Genomic DNA, 22982 nt, shown 5'->3' with positions numbered 1-22982 from the left:
CTGAGTCATGGATGTTGCTTTTCAAGCCAAGTTAAGGTTTGATTATTCTACACTTCATGGTTTTTTAAAATCCTAGTTGCTATAACAACTTTGATATTTCTTTATTATTTTTAGCACTTCAGTTGCCATAACAATAAGATATCTTAAAAAATAGCAATTTCCATTTATATGAGAAAAATTCCTTAAAATTAAAAATGAATTTGAATTAATATTTTTTCCTTTAATGCAAATGTATTATTTAAAATGTGATTGTGCTCTTCTTTTTTCATACAGTTTTAACAAGCTTTTGCAGGAAATATTGCATAGTTAAACTTTTTCCTTTATCTTTTTACTGTGTAAAATTTGATGAGAAATGGCTATTTTGAACCCTTTCTATGATACATTAACTATTGATGGAATTTCATTGTTATAAACATCTTATTACATAATTGAATTTTCAGATTATTTCCTAATGAAAGAAAGGCTGTTATATGGGAGATATGAGAAAGCTTGGAATTTTTCTGTCTTTTTTCTTTTCCTTCCTTCCTTCCTTCCTTCCTTCCTTCCTTCCTTCCTTCCTTCCTTCCTTCTTTCCTTCCTCCCTCCTTCCCTCCCTCCCTCCCTCCCTCCCTCCCTGATACAGGGTCTTGCTCTGTAGTTGAGGCTGGCCTTACTATATATCCCAGGCTGGTCTCCAGTTTGCAGCAGTCTTCCTGAGTGCTGGGATTACAGGCATGTGCAACCACTTATATTATTTTTTAAACTGCATTTCAAATATTTTTGTGCCAAACTGAAATAGTTATGACCTTACTTATTTAGAATAATTGGTAACCTAAATCTAGGCTTATTAGTACTTACTCAGAGCAGTATTTTCATTTGAGGAAAAAAAATTCTAGTAATCTTAGCTTTTGATATTAGAACCTTTAAAAAATTAAAATAGTGATTTAGGATAGGAAAGAAAAGATACTACCATGTGTGCTATGCAAATAAAGTCAGAAGTACAGAGATTTCTCTATATATGTAGATACGTTTAGGTACGTAGTTATTGTACTTGAAAGATTAAATCAATCTCCCTCTTCCACTTTCCCTCCCCCATATATCTATCTGTATCTATTTGTATCTGCATCTGCGTCTGCATCTTTGTCTCCCTTTATCTCTGTATTTCTATGTATATCTCTGTATATACATACAGAGATATCCAGCAGCTCCAAAAGTTATCAGTCTATTAAAAGGCAGTGTTCTAATTGATATTAACAATTATGATGTCAGCCTATTAGCAATCTTTGTGTTCAGAATTCTTAGTTTGAGGAGGCTGAGTAGATAAATTATACATCTTATGGAAATTAAAATATAAATATTAATTGAAAAAGTTCCTCCATTACTTGGAAAATGTAGGAGCCATGTAACTATGGATTTTATGGACTAAGGCTTGGTAATTTTCATTGTTATATTGTCAAACACTAGAGTTTTGTAACATGAATAGTTAGGTTCAGACAGTGATATTTCTTTTAAGGACGTATATTTTTAAGGGAATGTTGATGGAGGTGGTATTCAATAGAATAAAGAAAGTATTCTTACTAATTTCCTGAGCTTTGAGTGAACAATTGCTATGTACTTCATTTTTAGAATCGAATTTTCATAACTACCTTTTAAAGGTAGGAGTCATCTCCATTTTGCAGATAGAAGCTGAAATGCTTGGAAAAATGACATAACCAACGCTTCATAGATAGAGTGGTGCTGTCATTGTGCCAACCCAAATCTGTCCCAATTCCAAAGTTCTACTCTTAAGTCTAAGTTATAGTTTCTCATTTTCAAACCTAACTAAATATTAAATGTAATATGTATGAGAAAAATGTGGAAAGATCATATCGTACATGGTTTTATTTTAGTGCTCTGCATACTGTTTTGGTCAGTTGATTTAATTTTTTTTCATTGAGATGGCATACCACTGTGTAGCTCAGGCTGATCTGCAACTCACTGTGCAGCCCTGGCTGGCTTTGTACACTTGCCTTTATCTCACCAGTGCTGGGATTACAGGCATGTGCTATCAGTTAAATATTTTTTAATTTGTGGGTTCCTCCATTAAGAAAAAATAAAATGTACATGCAAACTAGCATTCTATTTCTCCATTTTCCTTTGTAATTGATTGAACTTGATGGAACCTTTCAAACTTTGTCTTACTTGGTCAGTTGTGTTAAATCTCAGCTAACCATGGCAGTCTGAAAGTGTTATAAAGCTACCCTACAGTAAAGTTTTTCTCACCCAATGTCACACTGGCTGCTTTGTCTCCGAGTATAGCACTGAACCATGAGTAAGGTGTACTTGTTGATTGTGAAAGTATACAAAGACTAGATACATTAGTCTTTGTTTTGTTTAGACAGTATAATAAATTTTATTCTTGATGAAACATGGTATTAGTAGATTTTGGTATGTTTCTTTTCAAAATAAGTATGTATGCTTTCCTGGTATTGTCATAAAATTTACTCAGGTGACTTGAAGCTCACATTTTATAGTTTTACACAGACACACAGCACTTTGTACATGCAAGTGCAACCATAGTTTTAACATTGTTATAATTTGTACAAATATTAAATGTTATATTTTTATTAATTTTGATCTATGTATCTGCATGTAACCCACACCTATCAAGAGACAGCATGTTTCTTGCATTCCTGAAAGCTCCTATGCTTCTTGCCTATTGGTTTTGAATCTGTGTATATGAGCATATATACATATATGTACATGTATGTACATATACTGCAACTACTCTTCTGATTTATTTCAGTAAAAATTAGTTTTCCTGTTTCAGAAGTAATGTGAAATCATGCTGTGTGTACTTCCTAAGGAATGGCTTCTTTTCTTTAGTTTTTGAATTGATCCATATTGTTTGTGCTATCAGTTTTATTCCTTTTTATTGCTGAGTAGTATTATTTTGTATTTTTAATTATAGCACTCATATATTTAGGATATAGGTCATTTTCTATATTTTGATAATACTACCTCCCCATTTTAGCTTGCTCTTTATATTTTTTTGATACAGGGTCTCGCCATGTAATTCAGACCAGCCTTGAACTCACTATGTAGCCCTAGCTGGCCTCGAACTTATGGCAGTCCTCCTTCCTTTTATTTTGAGTATTATTTGTTAAATTTTTTATAGTACTTTTATTATCCTAAAGAATTCTTTGTTTACTTTTATGTACTTTTCTAGAATTGTTTTTAGAAGCTATGTATTGGTAGTTTCATATATTTGGATCTATGATCCTTTTCAACTAAATTTTGGTGTGTAGTATAAGAAAGGTCAATTTTTTTCCCTAGACAGGGATCTAGATATTTCTGGTACCTTTTGCTGAAACAATTTTCCTTTCTCCTTGAATTGTTTTACAGTTTTTATTGAAATTCAGTTTGTGGATTTTTGTTTTTGTGTTTTGGAACCTCTATTATTTTTCCTGATATTTTTGTTTATGCTTATTCCAGTCTGACTGCCATGGGCTTTGTAGTCTGGAAATCAGGTTGTGCCAGTTCCCCAAGTTTGTCTTTTGTTTTCTTTCCTAAGGTCGTTTTAGCAGTCCTAGACTGTTTATGTCTGTGTGTTGTGTTAGTCAGCTTTCTGTGCCTGTGACAAAACAGCTGAGAAAACAATTTAAGTGAAAAAAAATTTATTTTGGTTCATGGTTTAAGTGGTTTCAGTCCATGGTCTTCTGATTCTATTGTTTTGACCTGTGGTGAGGCAGTATATCTTGTCAAAAGGTCATGCAGAAAAAGAGCAGAAGTGGTTACTTCAGATGGCAGCCAGAGGGAGGCAGGCATAGAGAGGAGAAGGGGAGGAGTGCTTTTCTGGGAATAAGACACAGTGTAGTCCCAAAGGGCCTGCCCCATGACTCATTTTGTTCATCTAGACCTCATCTCTTAGTAGTCTGTCACCTATGAATTTATCCATAGATTAATCCAGGGATGAGGTTAGCACCCTCATGATCCAGTCCCTTCTCCAGATGCCCATCTGCTAGCAGTTACGGCTTCAGTGTGTCTTTTAGGCGAAAGTTTGGATCTCACCCCTAACACACAGATTTACAATCATTAGCTTGTTTGTTCTGCAAATAATGAAACAAACAAACAAACAAAAAAGCTTGAATTTTAACTGGAGTAGTAATGAATCTATAGGTAAGTTTGGGGAAAAATGATATTCTTAACAATGTTGAGTTTTCAATTTCATTAAGATAGTTATTGCCCACTTATCTAGGACTTTTTATTTACTGTGTCTTGATGGCATTTTAAAGTTTTCAGAGTAGAGATTTTACACATCTTTTATTAAATTTACCCCTATTTCCTTTTGGCCATTGTAAATTGTTTATTGTTTCATAATTTCACTTCCTGTTATTTGTTATAAGTATATAGAAATGAAATGATTTTTTTGTATTTTGACAGAGTTTGTTAAGTTCTACAGAATACTTTAGCAGACATTTTAGTGTTTCTTATTTAGACATTCATATCTTTATTTTCTTGAATGTCTTTTGTTTTTTCTCTTTCATATTTTCTTGGCTGGGACTTATAGTTTAAAATGTATAGAATGGTGAGAGAAGACAGCGTTTACATTTTTCCATTCTTAGAGAGAAAAACATTTAAAATTTTTCATCATTAAATATGTCAAGAGTAGTTTTTCTTGTGGAGTGTCTTTATCAGGTTGAAGAGGGTTTTTTTTTTTTTTGCATGATAGTGGTGTTTATTTTTTCTTTTATGCTTTGTGTTTTTTGTTTTTGTTTTTTGGATTTTTGAGACAGGGTTTCACTTTATAGTTCTGACTGGCTTTGAACTCAATTTGTAACCCAGGCTGGCCTCAAACTCATAGCTGTTCTCCTGCTTCAGTCTCCCAAGAACTGGGATTACAGGCCATGCCTGGCTGAAGAGTTTTCTCTCTCTAGTGAAAATTTTCTTTGTGTAGAAAAAATTTAAGTACCAGTATCTTTAATTTTGCTAAATATTTTAAATTACCAATTCAATGATACATAATGAGACAAAGTTAAGAATATAAGCTTGTTTTTTGCCTTTAGAGATCATTAAATAAGTAGATTGTGCTGTGTATTGTAGTTTGTATTCTAGCTCTTAGACCAAGTAAATTTGATATTATAATTTGATAACACACTTAAAATGCACTGCTACTGCATTTGTATAGTATTTGAAATCTTTCAAATACCAATTAATCATTTTTTTTGCCAAATATGATTTTCAAAACACCAGTCAAATAATCATACTAATTTTGGTTTAGGTGGAGGCATAGATGACTAATATTCTTAATTTGTATATGTTAGGAGGTTAGTTTTTAGCCATAGATTTTCTACTCTTTGTGTGTGTGTGTGTGTGTGTGTGTGTGTGTGTGTGTGTGTGAATCTAGTCTGTTGTACAAGGAACTGCAAGTAACTTTATTCTGAGCATCAGAAAAACTGTTCTAGTCTACATTTTATATACTTCATGTTAAAAATGTTAAACTTTTTTTGTTTTGCCTAATACTATAATGTAGGGACTTGAGAGCTAATGGAAACAAAACAGGTGTTTTCTTCTCTTGTGGGGCTTGCAATCTAGTCAAAACAAAACTGAGTAAAATAAATAATTATAAACTGCATTAAGTGTGGGATCTTGTTTCATCCACTGTAGGAAACTCAGGGAATTTCCTCAGAGAAAATATTTGGACAGAGACAAAAGATTACATCTGAATTAAAGAAGTGTGATAGCATATTAGAAAGTAGGTATAGCTATCCTGAAGCAGTATGCAGGGCTGGTGGTGAGGGAGATGGGCTAGAAGAGGCAAAGGCAGTTTGGGGAATATTAAATAAAAGAGAAATGAGATTGGACACATACATGAAGACTAGATTTTAAAGCATGCTTTGGGACTTTATACTAAGTGCAGTATAAAACCCCTGAAATATTCTAAACAGGGAAATGACACAATCTGGTTTGCATTTTGCAAAGAATATACTGTCTGTTTTGTGGATAATGGATTGAAAAGAAGCCATAAACAACTCAAGAGAGACCAGATTGGAAACCACTTCAGTTTCCCAAGCACAAGATCATCCTAATTTGCCTAGGATGATGACAGTGGGAGGGGTAGTTGAGGAGATCGATGTAGCTTAAATACATGCACCTTTTCGTACCTTTTATTTTATTTTATTTTATTTTATTTTATTTTATTTTATTTTATTTTATTTTATTTTTGATACTGGGAATCGAACCTCATGCTTGCCAGGCAGGCACTATGCCACTGAGCTATATCTCCAAACCAGTACCTTTTAAAATGTATTAAAAACAAAATGTTTACTGTAGCCTCTGTTTACTTGTTATGATATTCTATTGCTTTTAAATAAAATCAGATGTTTATAATATGTCATCTAATAAATTTATATACTTTTAACTATTAGAAGTAGTTGTGAAGTAATCCCAAATAACGATTCCTCTTAGATATTTCCTGAGTATCATTCATCGGTGGAAAGGAGTAATTGGTAATGATTAGAAAAAGAATGACAGTAATAAAACACCTAATGACCCTTAAAAGGAAAACAATGATGCCTAATGTGAAAACAAAGAATGCACCATGTAATGAGCTATGTAAATATGTGATATTAATGCTGTCTTATTATTAGAGCTTCACATTATACATTAGTTCCTATTGTAACCATATTAAAAAAAAAGATAGGAAAAGTAAAGGGCTAGTACAGTCAGTTGCTAGGAAGAAGAAAATTATCTTTTTATACCTATTGAAGCTTTTTTCTTTTAACTTAGTGGAATCAAAGAAAGGCTTCTTGGGTCAAAGACACTGCTTCTTAAATTGTCTCATGTTCATGTGTCTTTGGAAGCATGTGTAATTTTGGATTATATACAGTATTTTTAGATTCAAATCATTGCCAGTGATATTTTTTGAAAGTGTATGTGTCAAAACAGCAATTTAGTCTTTTAATTCTTTTTTTTTTTTAACACCTTTTTTCTTTTTATCGGTACCAGGGATCGAACTCACGACCGCCTGCTTGCAAGGCAGGCGCTTATGCCTCTGAGCTAAATCCCCAGCCCTATGGTGTTTTAATTCTTCAAATGAGATTTTTTTTTTTTTTTTTGCTGTTTCCTTAGTTTTGGAAATACTACAATTCAAAACTATTTTTAAATGTGTAAGTATACACTTTTAAAATGATATGTTTAATTTTTGGTGACTTTGAGTTAGCTTCAATAACTGATAGATTTTACTGTAGAACTATTTTGTAGTAAAGCTCATGCTTTTAGGTATCTCTTAAAGTCAAAATGCTTCCCTGTAAAGTAAGGCTAATTCGTTGTATTAACTTTAAATATCTATTTTCAAACTTGAATAAAGTATTCATTATAGAATTTTTTATTTTATCTGATCTTATAAATAATTTCTGGTATTGAGAAATGTGCTTATAATTCTATATTTTAACCTAAACCTTCAAAGATTTTAGCAATAACACATTGTCTTCATGAAAGGCAGTTACATATGAGGAAGGAAGGGGGCTTTCTGTTCTTCAGACATTTTTATGAAATTTGAAATAATCTAAGACATTCCTAACTGGCAGCTATCAGTAGGAAAGAAGAGATGGTGTTTATCAAAATGGTGTTAAGAATGACAGTTTTGACCAGTTGCACAGCTCTGTAATTGTAGGTGATCCATACTGACCTTGCCTAGTGTCTACTTTCTTGACAGTTATGGTACTCTCTTCATAAAGATTTAACATTTTTATAGAGAAGATATATAAATGCACATAATATCATGTTTGATACATAGAATGTGCTCTGAAAAAATATTGGTCGGCTTCCATCATTGCCTTAATTTTCCTGATTTATCTTAATTCTGAAATAAATTTTAAATTAGTTTGAGTCAGTTTTTAAGAAAAGTACTGACATCATGAGATATATGTTTAGAATAGGTAAATGACTATGAAAGTAGTAAATAAAAAATGAATGTAGTAAATAAAAATGAATGTTTTTAATGTTCATCACATATTTTAGCAAATATCTGATTTGTGTCTTGTGACTTGGATATGTATAACTCAAGCATTATATAACAGTATTTTTATCCTTTGACCCTTTCCACATATTAGGATAAAAAGTGGGCTAAACAGTGTTTCTATTTATTCTAATTTATCTCAGATCATATTTGACCTTAAATATTGCTCTGAATAGATTTTATCAAGCTATTATCAGGTCCAGTGCTTGCTTTGTACAGTTAAATATCTTAAACTAATCAATATTGTGTGGGTGTGGCCGGGATTTAGTAGATGAGTAAATGGCTTTTAACTTCTAATCAAAATATAACTATATATTATTTAGAAAAAATAGTAGTCATAACTCTTCAGTTCATGAAGACTTGTCTGATTTTTAATAATTAATAAGTTTTTTCTGCCAATGAGCATTAGGTTACTGCTGACTTTTTAGTGTCACAGTACCTTGTGGTAGTTTTTCCACAGTTTAAAGGTGTATTCCAGGTTTTTTTTTCTGTAATGTTTACATGATACAGTATGCACAAAATATAGGGAAAATTCCTTTACAAGTTCCTAAATGATGCTAGCATAATGTAAGGATCGGTCAGTTCCATTGTCTCCTTATGTCAGTCTTTTTCGGAGCTTGCTGAGAAGTCTATAAGCCTGCATGTGCCTGGCAACTGTTACCTAGTGACAGTTTCAGCTGCAGTAGCCATTGGCTGTGTTGTTGATTGGGGCAGGAGGACCGAGTCACCTTTCTGATGGTGAGTTCTGCATCAGCTCAGGATGAGGAGGAGGAGCAGAGCTTGGGCTCAGGTGGAGGCAGGCAGTGATACTGAGAGAATCTACCGACAGCATCCTGGTAACTGCATCACAGTAAATCGGACTTCTGAATCAAGCAGCTTAGCCTAGCAGCTGATAAAAGTGAATGTAGGTGAGAAGCATTACCTTATTCCTGTAACAAGAGAACTATTTTGTGATAAATGAAACTAAGACGGTAAAAGGAAGAATATCCCGTGGCTATCACAGAAGGATTTCCCTGAATGATGTGGTGGTGCACCAGAAAATAACTTTCTGAAGAATGCTTTCTATTAAGCTGCTGCATTGTTCCTGAAGGAAATGTTTTTATTTCTATTATATGCTCTTTCTTCAAAAGCTATGACAACCAGGACTGACAAGAGATTCTTTGAAATGCCTGTACTTTAAGAGGGGGGAAAAGACTTTGGCAAATGTTAACCTGATACAAGAATGACCTTGGAAGCCTTTTGGATGGATTTTATCCTGCCAGCCTTTCAGTATTTCAAAGTCGAGGATTTAAACTCATCTTGATGTTTTGAGGTATTTTAAAGCAAGTCTATCTCAGAACCTACCTAATGGCCCTGGTATTAATTGAGCACTTGGTCAAAATAGAATACAGAAATAGAAGAGGCATTTTCTTAACATGTGGCTACATAATTCCAAATAGAATAAATAAGGTAAATTTCCACTCTCAGAAGACTTAGTTGAAGTAATGATTTAGTATGCTAATGATCTAATGGAAATAGAAAGATATAATAGTATGTGAAACCTATTAGAAATAAGTAATGGTAGTATTTGTAGTCAAATAAGAAAGTTTCTGTTGTCTAAATTTCATCTCTATTTGCATATATGTGGGATATGAGTGGGTGAAAAAGAAAATTAACTTTAAGCAAAAAATTTACTGTATTGCTCATTGTAAGGAAAGTAGCATATCAAATAATGAAAGTTATTTTCAGTTGTAGCTGTTGAAGTTAATGGCAAAAAAGATTTCATTTTGAAGAGGTATAAATTACATTGCTGTTAGTAACGCCCCAAACTAAACCCATTTTCCTCAAAAATGCTTTAAAAATGTCTGCAGATTGAAAACTTCAGGAGTTTATAGTATTGTTTCAAGTGTTAGACCATTAACTCACTGTATGTTACCTTCCCCATTAGAAGTACACCTTTTTTTTCTCAGGAGAGTTATAGGGCAATCTGGAGTCTGTTACTCCTTTGTGCCCATATAAAGATAAGTCTTAGAATTAACCACAATATAGTTTTTCTTACCTTTAAAAAAAATGAGAAAGGAATGAATCACAAAGTTGCCCTATCAGCATCAAACCTGAACTGAGCCCAAGGACACTCTGCCACAGTGAACTCTTAGCTTTCAAACCAAACTGAGGTCTTAATTATTTAAATTCTAAAATATGAATGCATTTCTCATCATAGATGAAGCAGGAAGTCTGAGACAATTTAAGACTGTCTTTTCTCTCCGTTTCTATTTGATTCCTAAGAAACTATCTCTCTTAGGAGAGAAAAACAGCCTACACACAGAAGCTTTCCTTTTCTTGGCTCTTTTTTTCTTTTTACAGATTTAATTTTTCATAGCACAAGGTAATAAATCTACAGTATTTTCTTTAGAAGTGCCTCGTGTCTGCAAAAAGTTACTTGAGAGCACCTGAGGAAGCTAATCAGAGACCTCTTTTCACCTTTCTAGCTTGCCCTCCTCTCTTATTCCCCAAAGCTGAGATGTGTCAGTGGTGAAGTAAGGCTGATGAAGAGACCTGAGCACTCTGGGATGCTCAGCTGTAACAGAAGCACTGACACTGTCTGCCGAAGCAGATTCTGAGGCACTTGTGTGCAGAGTGTAACAGATGCTGCAAAGGGCACCTGCTTGCTGGAGCCAAGACTGCAAGTTCCTCTAATTCCAAGCCATGAATGAAACCAGGTGGACTGAATGGAACATCCTGAACATGAGCAGTGACATTGTGAATGTGTCTGAGCGTCACGCTTGCCCACTTGGATTTGGTCACTACAGTGCAGTGGATGTCTGCATCTTGGAGACAGTTGTTATTGTCCTGCTGACATTTCTAATCATTGCTGGGAATTTAACGGTCATCTTTGTCTTTCATTGTGCTCCACTGTTGCATCATTATACTACCAGCTATTTTATACAGACGATGGCGTATGCTGATCTCTTCGTTGGAGTTAGCTGCTTGGTTCCTACTCTCTCACTTCTTCACTACTCTACAGGTGTCCACGAGTCATTGACTTGCCAGGTTTTTGGATATATCATCTCAGTTCTAAAAAGTGTTTCTATGGCATGTCTCGCTTGCATCAGTGTGGATCGCTATCTTGCAATCACCAAGCCTCTTTCCTACAATCAACTGGTCACCCCTTGTCGCCTGAGAATTTGCATTATTTTGATCTGGATCTATTCCTGTCTAATTTTTTTGCCTTCCTTTTTCGGCTGGGGGAAACCTGGTTACCATGGTGACATTTTTGAATGGTGTGCCACCTCTTGGCTCACGAGTGCCTATTTTACTGGCTTTATTGTTTGTTTACTTTATGCTCCTGCTGCCTTTGTTGTCTGCTTCACTTACTTTCACATTTTCAGAATTTGCCGGCAGCACACCAAAGAGATAAATGACCGAAGGGCCCGATTCCCTAGCCATGAAGTAGATGCTTCTAGAGAGACAGGACACAGCCCTGACCGACGCTATGCCATGGTTTTATTTAGAATAACCAGTGTATTTTATATGCTGTGGCTCCCCTATATTATATACTTTCTTCTAGAAAGCTTCCGAGTTTTGGACAATCCAACACTGTCCTTCTTAACAACCTGGCTGGCTATAAGTAATAGCTTTTGTAACTGTGTGATATACAGCCTCTCCAACAGTGTTTTCCGGCTAGGCCTCCGAAGACTTTCTGAGACAATGTGCACATCTTGTATATGTATTAAAGATCAGGAAGCACGAGATCCCAAACCTAGGAAACGGGCGAATTCCTGCTCCATTTGAGGAGACTCAGACAGTAAATCAAATGTAATCTGACAGTGGGTTTAGATTATATTCTTGATTCATCTGGAAGGTTGCCACCAGAGAAATATTTATTTGAATAGTTCACTGCAAAATGAAGGATGACACTGAAGATCTCTCTCTCTATTTTATTTTATTCTATTCTCTCTCCTACTCTTTCTCTCTCTTTTACCTTTTTTTGTGGAGAAAACTATAGTAAAAGATGTGAATTGGGTAATACTATGAGAAAATCAGTGTATGAATATATAAATGTGCAGTAATAAGAAAAGTTAAGTACTGAGGATGAAAAAAGTATGTCTCTGAAAGTCTCCTATAGGACATAAGAAAATCCTTGGCACCTCTCTTTTTCTGTCTTTGTCTGTGATTTTGTTTCTTTTCATGTTGCTTTGTGTTTCTGGAAATTATATGTATAAATTGTCCTTTACAGAAGATTGCTACATATTAAATATGTGGCGAGATATAACCATTTGTATCCAAGTATACTTTTAAATACACTAATCTATAAACCTTAAGTGATTTCTTTATGGACACACAGAGTAAGCATTACATTTTGTGATCTGTCACACACCTTTTTTAAAAAATTTTTTTTTATAATTTTCTCTGCAGCCCAAATTTTCTGTTGCAAATGAACAACCCCTGTTTTTTTTCTTCTGGGTAAAGTGACTTTACTTTCCTCCCATTTTTCTAATAGCCTATTTTTTTCTTCATTCCTTTTTTTTTTTTCCATCTAAATCCTATTGTACCTTACTTCCAAAGTGTCTTAGCTAATGAAAGAAACTAGTGTATAAAAGCAATCATAATGTTAAATAATTTATTCCTTCCAATTAAGCAATGTAGTCACTTATTGGGGAGACTGGGTCAAATATTTTTAATAGGTTTCTGGAACAGTTTTATCTTGTTTCTTTGAAATTAGTTCATGTGCCTACTGTGGTGTCATTTTTTGCTGGAGTAGAGCTTTGTTTTTTTAAAGAAACCTCACAAGTAATCCTAATTCCGATGCAGGATACTCAGTAGAGGTGTATCACTCTTGATGTTAGTTGGAATGTCCTTTTTAAAAAGCTTTTTTTTGTGTTAGGTTAAAAGTTAAAAAACTTTTTGCGTTAGGTCTATAATTGCTTACTGTTGTATCCAGTAGTCATTTGTGTAATATTCATTTGCACATACTATATTTTTTAAAACAAAGAAATGTAAATTATATTATGTGATCTGTGCTTAATGTTTTCTTAGCACAATATAGAAGTCAAATGTTAAAGTTGTCAGCATTGGGAAAAGTATACATAGGAACCTATTTTAAAAGGAAAATACTTTTGTGTAGTTGTTAAATATTTAGATATTTATATTAGATGAAGGTGATTTTTAGTGCTGCTGAGATTATATAATATACTTAATTAAATAATCAAATACAGCTAAGACTTATCAGTATTGTATTTTATAATGATCTGTTTTCAGATGTAGAGGTTAATTTATTTTTTAGTGTGCTGAGATTATGTAATAGAGTCAGGGGTTTAGATGTAGCAAAGTGGCATTAAAGAAATTAATAATGAAGCAGGTGTAAGCAGTAGAGCATCTATACCTTACCTTTTATCATAAGTTGGAAATTTTACATAGCACTACTGAGTATTTCTCTTCTCAGCATTATAATTTCCATGTTTGATGAAATGCATTTAATGAAATGTGCCTATGAGTCTTTAATTTAAAAGCCAACCATGTTTGCACTCTGGTGGTTTGACTTCACAGATTATTTAGTAAGAATGTTGTCATTTTATTGAGGTTGTTCTGAACCCCTGTGTATTTTTTAAGCATAAGAAAAAGTTTAAAATAAATAATAAAAGAGTATTCTATATATCAAAATTAGACTTTGTTTCAGTTTAATAAATGTAAGGATCCAGAGTTTACTCATTTGTGATGCAAAACCAAATTGTTTCACATTTCTCTCATAAGGGTTTATTTTTATTCTTGTTTCCTGTTTGCCAGTGGACCCTTGAATGAGTGGAAGTGTCCCTTTTAAATTCAAACCAGTTCAAGGAAAATTTGAAGTTCAAGGCAACATGGCTTTGCCAATTTTTCAGATATCGTAAACAAAACCTTCAACATTGAATACATTATTTGAGAATAAATTTTGATTCCTGGAGCTGGGGATATAGCCCAGAAGCGGCTGGGGATGGCACATGCAGCTTCTTGGCAAGCACAAGGTCCTGAGTTTGATTCCCAGGACAAAATAATAATTAATAATAATAATAATAATAATAATAATTTTTTATTCCTTTACTCTAGAGTTTATAGTTTGAAGAGACTCTGAAGATGCTTAGGAAGCTTAAAGCCATACTATTATGTTTTCTTCTTGGTTTTCCTAATGGTAATGAATAAGAAATTCATTATCAGTTGTGTGCCAGGCTTAAGTGTTACATTTTACATGTAATACAACACTTAGTCCTCACTACAGATGGTAGTATGGTTATGCACAGTCCAGAAATGAGGAAATGAAAGAGAAGTGATGTACCCAAAGTCACTCAGCCAATCAGTGACAGGTTCCTGCACAGTGTGTTGGCCTGGAGCCGACCCTGTGCACTTACCATTATGCTACACTGCTTTCTTTCCAAAGGCCTTCAGACCTTTTTACTTCTGTCTGTACTTTCTTCCTTACAGAATTTCTCTGAATTTTAATTTTTTTTATAACAAAAAACTACAATTCTTTGCTTGTGATATCTTTTTCTTTGATCTTGTGGGTTTCTTTTATTAAAATAGCAATCTGAAAAGCTCAAACCTACCAGTTCAGTCTTTAATCAAACTGAAACTCTAGGGCATGGTATCTCCCTGATATTATTTTTTTCAATTTTGTTAAGTTTTCCTTGAATAACTTTTTCAAATCTCTTTGAATTTCTTTTTGAAAAAGTCTTTTGAAAGCAAAGAATGGAAAAGAAAGGCTTTATTGCACTGAGAGGAGACTGAGCCAGGCAACTTCTGATTTAGGTTCTTTGCTTATTGCAGTGGTTTTATATGCAACTCTTGGGCAGGCAGCTGCTTTCTTTTGACATTTTACTATGTTTGCATAATAAAGTAATACTTATTTTGAAAGTACTGTATTGTTTAGATTAGTATGTTTGACGACTGGGTAACTTTTTGCTGTCATTCTATTGTACTCTGTAGTAGCTGTCTAGTTTGGTTATACATGATAGTAAAAAATGATGCTGTGTTCTATCACTTAAGGATTCTGATTTCTACAGTTGTTTCTAAAGTTATGCAGTATTTTAAAGGCTTTATTACCTACTAGCATGTGAAATTTGGTTTGAAATCCTGGCCCTCATAAGCATCTTGGCCTTAGGTAAGATACCAAATGTTCCAAATCATCAGTTTTCTTATTGATAAATAGAGTCAGACACTTGTTCCTCCCTGTTCAGATAGATTTGAAGACTAAATGAGATTTTGTAGCTTGTGTGCTTAACCGAGCTTGTTGCATACCAGAAAGTTGTTCAGAATATGGTAGCTGCTTTTTATCTTTGTGGGTGCCATGGTTATTACCATCACAATTTAAAGATCACTAATTCCAATTTAAATAGGGTTAATTCATTGGTCATTAATGTTTTCTAAAATACCACTTCTCAATTTCAGATGTATTGAACCCAGATGTTCTTAAATATAGGAAAATTCCATAATTTCTAAACTCGTCTTTGATTTTAGAAATTTTGATTCTAGTTGTTTTCTGCATAAGTGTAAATAAGGTTGCGAAAGTTTAAAAATGCCAAAACAAACTGTAAATTCAGGTCAGTAGAATTACCTTAATTGAGAAGCACAAAAATAGTCCAGACTTTAGTTTTTTCTCTAAAATTTAGGTTGTATTTTTGAACCAAACAGAGATAGCGAGAGATAAACAGTGCATTAGACTTGAGATTATCTCTTGACATAAGTATATATATATATATATATATATATATATATATATGCATATGCAGATGTATACTATGTAAATGACAACTTAAACAGTTTTTTTATGTTCCAAGTAGAGTTTGAAATTTAAAATAGGTGCTATACTATATCATGCATTTTGTGCTGCTAGCATTGTCACGTTTTTTCCATTTACCCTTTCATGAATTTTATAATTAAGTATGTTAAATTGATATTTTAAGTTATAAATTTGAAGAGGATTAAAAGACAATTTGGTAAGGAAAAGGTAGAAAAAGCCCACTTTTAATATAACAACCTAAATTATATTTGGCTTTTGAATTTTTATTTTGGCAAAGGAAAATGATTCAAAATTCTCCTTTAGAGCCAGACATGGTGGTGCATGCCTATAATGCCAGCACTTGGGAGACTGAGGCAGGAGGATTGCTGTAAGTTTGAGGCCAGCTTAAGCTACATAGTGAATTCAAGGCCAGCCTGTCCTATATAGTGAGATCTTGTCTCAAAAAAAAACCAAAAAAACAAAAAAACAAAAAAACCCAAACCAAAATAAACCAAAATTCTACATAGAATTGGTAAAGTAGCCAATTTCAAAATAGGGTATAATTTTTTAATATAATATAATAACTTCAGTATACTTGTATGATGGATTTTTTTTTTATCAAGGATCGAACTCAGGACCTTGCTCTTGCGAGGCAGATGCTTTTGCCACTGAGCTAAATCCTGGGCCCCTGTATCATGGATTTTTAAAAAAATGTTCTTGCCATTAATTATTTTAAAATTTAAGGTATGTAGTAATCAAAAGCGTAAAAAGATATGCATTCATCTTTTTGTTTTTTTGGAATATATTTTGAAGAAAAACTAAATATCCTTCAAATTAATTTTATCTCACTCCTTATGTCCTAAGACAGTTTTTATGAAAACAAAACAAAACAAAACACTTAGGAAATGTCTACAATCTTAAAACTGTACTGAATTTTTAGATATATTTATTTGGAAATGAATCAGGAGAGGTAAATTTTGGAAATTCATATTTAAAATGTGATATTACTAAATGGTCTTGTGGTAGCTTCTGTTATTTTAATCATCAGCTTCACATCTAGCCCTGCTTTCTCTGTTTATAAATGAGATTTAATAATTATATTTGGACAAACCATTAACATTTATTAGAGGATTTTAATTTGATTTATTTTTTATAGTTTTGGAAGTAAGGGGTCACATAGGGCAAATACATTTTTGTGCATGTACGTGAGTGTTTGTTTTAAGGCTTCACTTGTACTCAAATTACAAACCTGGATTGCATTCTCAATTGTAATCATTGTTGGTATTTAATTACTTTTCATGCCACTTAAAGTTGTAAATTTTTAATGAAAATATATTAGCAGCAAATTACTAAAATTACAGAGGAGGAATCATTATCTAGGTCTTTACCTGTATACCAGAAATTTTCCTAATGCCTGGAATTATTATACATTGCAAACAGATACCAGATAAATAGATGGATGGATAGATGGATGGATGGGTAGGTGGGTGGATGGATGGACTGATAGGTAGATATTAGATTTTGAAGTACCATTCTTGAGTGGAATTACTCATGAGGTCTCAGAATCATAATGCAGGATATTCATGAGGAAAATGGAGACAGAATAAAGAAAAATAGAATGTTGTGCTTTTGTAGTTGCTAAAGAATTTTTTAAAGAAGGAGTAGTGATTGATTTCAGCCCGATTTATCAAGGCATAAGGAAGATTTTTGACATGCAGATAAAAACCATGACTCCTGCAGTTTGTCCACTGAACGCTGTCAATGAAGTGCAGATCTACTCTTTTAAAGTAATTTTTACCTTTATATAGTTGATCTACCTAGTTTTTTTTAAAATTTGGATACAGTTCTTTGCATGTAAAACTTATTATCTTTATTCAACTAATATGTTTCATTTTACTTTTAAATACAAAATCATTAATAACTTTGGATGTAATCATCAAACATTAGAATTTGTTAAACTTCCTATCAGTAATGAGCTGATTGATCTGTAAAGCAAAAATCCTTTGCTGTAGTAATCCAAGAAGCAGTAAAACAGAAAACTGTAAGAACTGAAGATGTAGTAGTAGTGTGTCAAATACGTATGTAGCTCTAAAGTGTATATGACTAGGAGATTTTATAGTTTGACATTAATTTATATGACATTATCAGTAATTTCTTGGTAATTTGTAAGTTAGAATGTGAGTGGATGTAGTCATACACGAAGCTAAGATTTATTACAGCCGTAGAAATTTTATGTTTTGATGTTGGCAACTAATTTGTGAGAATATAGAGCAGTTTTAAATGAATCACAATTGATTTTTCTCCCAGACTAAGAAGTTTTGTTTTGTTTTTTTCATTTTGATACAGGCTTTCACTATGCAGTTCAGTTTGGCCTTGAACTCATGTTGTAGCTCAAGCTGGCCTCAGACTTGCAGTGATCCTCCTGCCTTGGCCTCCCTAGTGCTGGCAGTGTGCCACCACATCCATCCCAAATTGAACAGTTTAAAAAACCTTGATCACTCACTTAACTCCAAGTGTTCAGTGCATTATATATAAGTTATTGACTTGGTAAATCTATCAGAGAGTTTTTGCCTCAAGTTTAGTAAGAGAAAATGAATACATGATCTTGACGTTTATCTTAATCATACACTTCAATATTTCATTAGAATAAAAGTAAACAGTATTCCTTCTGAATAAAAACCAATTCTTTTAAGTGTTTTTATGCACTAAGCACTGTTTGAAAGCACTGAAGTAACAGAACCATCATTTGAACCCACATACTCCCAGTGAATATTTTAATAATTTGTTGATCGTGTTTTTTCTAAAAAATGAATAGCATAATATCAAGTAAAGCGGTGCAGTGAAAGATAGTAAATGGTGACATTTTTATTAGTTTGATTTTTAAAACAGATTTCAAGGGCTCATTAGAATCTCCTGCCCATTTCAGAACCATCACCGTAGGCTCTTAGGAGAAGAGCAGAGGGATTTCTTGCAGAGATCACTTGAGTGGAAAGATAATGTCCCACCAGCTTCCCTTTTACTATTTAGCACCTTTTATTTCTGACTACTCTTAACAGAATTAATTGTAGCTAATCCTCTACATTCATTTTTAAATTATGCCTCTTCTAATTCCTGTCTTTTTCATATAACTAACATTCTTTTTCTTCTTCAAATGTGATTCTTTTTTGTTGTCTTTAAGTTTTAAAGAAATATTTCTTGAAGGACATTAGGAAGACTATTTAAAAGATAAAGCAATAAGTCATGCATAGTTCATTTACCCACATGTAACTAGTTGTGATAATGGTTGTTGACTTTGCTTTGTTCTTTTTCTGTTTCCCCCTGTTGGGGGAGGGAGAACTTTCCTGAAAGTAGGGTTTTTTAAAAAATGTGTTCGTTTGTATTTTTCTCATATTATTCCATGCTGTTTTAAAAAAATCTTTATAAAACTCTATCCATATTTAATAGTATTTTCTTACAGTTTTTTGGAAAATACTGAGCTACACTCTATGAAGATAAAAAATTATTCATATGTTTTGCCAAATTGTTTTCCAAAAGAGCAAGTCAGTTTATCTTCATGCCAATAGTGTATCAGATGACAGTGTTTTACAACAGACTTGCCAACAGCAATTCTACATTAATCAATAAATTAAGGGAATTAGAGTTTCAGTTTATTTTTGGTTCTACATGGTATTTTTCTTCTCTGCACTACAATTAAAAATAAAATTGGAGATATATTAAATAAGATGGATCTGTGGAACCTCTTTTAAAAAAATTGTTTCAAATTATTTATTTCAAGATTCTCTTAGCTTAGATCGTCTTCCCATTTTTATGAATTTACCATTTACTCTGTGCCACTTTTTTTGTCAAGGCTATGTATTATTTTGAAAATGATGAGTTCTGTCAGTGCTGTTCTCCATTATTAGTGCTGGCTTCGGCCTTGTGTATTTCATGGTACCTTGTGTGTGCTACACTTTGAGAAAAGCTTAGATTTTTTTTTTTTTCATATTCTTTTGCATCTCTTCTAACAGTGACATTCATCCTGGCTTCTTCAGATAAAGTAGGGTCTTTTCCTAAGGGAGGAAAATACATGGAGGCCTATATCCTTGACAAGCTTGTGATATGAAGAATCTAGCTGTTGACTGAGGACTCCAGGCCTGGATTTAGCACTTAATATTCCCCTAACCTTCAGAACCATGGGTGTAGTTCTGAGAGTCATGACTGGAGCGTGGTAGACAGGGGAGTGGCTTTGCCACTTTATAGAAGTCATACCTGAGGCAGGCAGGCACACAGGTCTTTTTCTTCTCAGTGTATCTTTTTATCTCTCTAGTTTTAACTCAGTATGCTTTGTGTGTGGTGATTACTCCATTATTTGTTGAGCTGTGTGCAAAGCGCTTTGTATATAGTAACCTATTTTTTTATCTGAGTGAATTTAATTGTTAGGATTAATCATGTTTCTTGAGTCTCTTCCCAGCCATCCCTTTCCCTCCAGCTCAGTGAGGGTGTGGTTGGATTGAAAAATCTTTTTTCTTTGTCTTTTTGTTAGTGCATAAATGGCCATAATACAGATCAACCTTTTTTTTCTTTTTTTTGGTACTGAGGATCAAACTCGCGACCTTTCACTTACTGGGCAGGCGTATACGCCACTGAGCTAAATCCTCGGCGTGACAAGATACACAAAAGAATATTTTCGCAGAGTTGAAAGATTACTTAATACTATATGGCCAGACCACCCTGAACATGCCTGATCTTGTCTGATTATTTATTATAGCTACCATTTACTATACCTATCCACTTTAATTGAATTCTTCCTTTGATTATATACATTCAGTGGAACTGTATTCTGCGATGCATGTGTGAGGAAAGTAAATTCCTTTTGATGTATCTGGCTTTTAGGAAATACTTCTTTATATTTAGCTGAAATTTTTAACGTCTTCTAACTTCTTCCAACTGTGATTATATGGAAAAAAATTAAAATTTCTTTTTTACCTAAGAACTGTTTGTATACCTTAGTAGAGCCTTTATTTTTATTAATCTTCTCCTAGTCTTGAACCATTCTCATAAAATGTGAGTTTGAAGCTCTTCGTCAGCTTTTCCTTGAGAAAGCTATAATATACCCTTCTATAAATCACACTCAAAGCTGAATATAATGCTTTAAGTGTAATACGACCAGTAACAAGTAAAAGTGAGAGTATCGTTTTCTCTTGTTTGTACACTGTACTGTTGTTTATTCAGACCAGAAGAAATTAATTATTGTGCTAATTATATTTTGTTGTTAAGATAATAAAATGCAAATTTATATATCTTTTCCCTACTTGCTCAGTTATGTGTTTCTTCTTCCTATATGTGTAATAAGTTACACATATTGTATTTTTTAAAACCATTTTATCCAGGTATGATGGTGGATGTCTGTGATCCTCGCCCTTGGGAGACTGAGGCAGGAGAATGGCTATGAATTTGAGACTACCCTGGGCTACATAGTGAATTCAAGGCCAACCTGAAATAAACAGTGAGACCCCATCTTAGAAATCAAAACCAGTTTTACACATAGTACAATTTGGATCAGTAGTGTCTCACAAAGGACCATGTCAAAAAGCTTGTTCTTCCAGTATGGTAGTGCCACTGGGAAGTGGTAGAAGCTTTAAGAGGTAGGGTCCAGTGGGAGGTCTTAAGTCATATGCTCTCAAAAGGGATGGTGGGCCCTAGCTGCCTACCTCCTTGCTGCTATAAGGTGAGTGGCTTCCTCCGCCATGTTCTCCTATCACAAGGTCCTGTTTTTGCTTAGTACCAAAAGCAACTAGCCATGGACTGAAGCCTCCCAAACTTAAAGCCACAATAAAAATGTGCTCTTTATAAGTTGATTATCTCAGGTATTATAGTAATGGAAAGCTGACTAACGCAGTCTTACCTTTCTCCCTAAACTTGTCCTTGTTTGAGAGAGTTGACTCAGTCATTCTAGTCTTTTTGAAACTTTGCTCTGTCTTGTAATACATTCATTAATTTTATGCCATCTACAAATGTGGTAAATATATATTTAATATATAAACCTAGATAAATTGCTTAGGTAATGTAACAGTCCCAAACTCTGACTTTATTTTAAGTTCCCAAAAACTAATCCGATGTTCGAAGGACTCATAATATTAGCTCAGTCATGGCCGAGATTTATAGCAGTAAGAAAAGATGTAAAGCCAAATTAGCAAAGGGAATTAGGTGGAAATAGTTTAGGCCTCTCCCAGGAAGTTCCATGGTACCCACTTAATTCTTCCAGCAACAAGTTGTGACAACATGTGCAAAGTTTTGTATTCTAGGGAAGCTCAGTGGAGACTTGGCATCTAACGTTTTTATTGGGGATTGGTCACATAGCCCTCCTCTTCCTAGGACCTACCAAAATTAAGGTATAAGGAAATCAAATGTTTAACATAATCTGTGTTTTGCATAAATTAGTAAGGCATAGTGAGTCACCCTCTTCTTTTAGAGGAAGTTTTATATCAGTGTAGGGAATCATTAATGGCTGTGTTCTCGGTCATAGCTAAGGGACAGCCTTCTACTTGGCTGTTCTAAGGATAGGTAGATTAGCCTGCTCTGTTGAACCTTTGCTATACATTATCTTAGGTTGACCTTTAAAAGAATATGTTCATAGTGTAGTGTTTTGGAGTATTGGTGAGCTATAATTTCTTATGGTACACACCAAAATGAGTCATTCAGTCTTCTTTATGTTCATAAAATAACTTTGAAAGCCTTTTGTTGAGATTAAACTTGTTATTTTTACAGCAGAAAACCTTTCTTTTGTAATACACCTCACCTTACCACTTTTGTTTTTAACCATACTCTCTGGGTTCAATCTCTAGCACTTACCCTCCCAACCAAGTATGAAAAGTGTTTCAGATTAAGACATCAAGCAAAAAAGATGATAGTGTTATTTCAGATTATGATAAGTACCATGAAGAAAATAAAACAGTATTATAGAGATGGGAAGCTGCTTCTCCATGTGCGTAGTTTACGAGTGTCTCATCATTGTTTGCCCTCTGCTACAGCAACATGCCTGGCCTTCGGCATTTTCAAATCCCCATAAGGACAGGCTTTTGATATGTTAATGTCTCTTATGTACACAGCAAAGTGGGGGCTCCTTTATTACATGTGATATGTAGCAATTTGGATTGCCACATTACTAAGGTCACTATTTAAGACACAAAGTTAGATGTTTGAGTGATGTTGGTCTTGGAGACGGTATTCTCCAGTTGCATTCAAGAACAAGTAGCTGCCGTATTAGACAGTGGACTTTCATGCCATAGTGGACAG

General features: G+C 33.7%; 2 protein-coding genes across 8 annotated transcripts in view; both read left to right on the top strand.

Annotated features, from left to right (window-relative positions):
• Rabgap1l (RAB GTPase activating protein 1 like) overlaps positions 1-22982 on the top strand; it is a 718519-nt gene that overhangs the window by 278910 nt on the left and 416627 nt on the right. The gene's annotated exons all lie outside the window — the stretch shown is intronic.
• Positions 633-20997, top strand: Gpr52 (G protein-coupled receptor 52). 2 transcript variants are annotated; one of them, XM_063240021.1, is made up of 2 exons: positions 633-9290; positions 10447-20997. In XM_063240021.1, exon 2 carries the CDS (start codon positions 10664-10666, stop codon positions 11747-11749), a length of 1086 nt encoding a protein of 361 aa, XP_063096091.1. In that variant the 5' UTR covers positions 633-9290; positions 10447-10663; the 3' UTR covers positions 11750-20997. The 2 variants fall into 2 exon arrangements, with proteins under 2 accessions (XP_063096091.1, XP_063096090.1); XM_063240020.1 differs by having other exon boundaries at positions 633-9427.

Source organism: Cavia porcellus, unplaced genomic scaffold (assembly GCF_034190915.1).
Source record: "Cavia porcellus strain 051 isolate PalLab524CR breed Dunkin Hartley unplaced genomic scaffold, mCavPor4.1 scaffold_29, whole genome shotgun sequence".
Classification (NCBI taxonomy): Eukaryota; Metazoa; Chordata; class Mammalia; order Rodentia; family Caviidae; genus Cavia; species Cavia porcellus.
The sequence above is the reverse complement of the archived record's forward strand: the minus strand, read 5'-3'. Positions and strand labels throughout refer to the sequence as shown.

What these genes read in the sequence shown, in the direction of transcription:
- Gpr52 (XM_063240021.1), top strand. Translation starts at nt 10,664, where the DNA reads ATGAATGAAACCAGGTGGACTGAATGGAACATCCTGAACATGAGCAGT.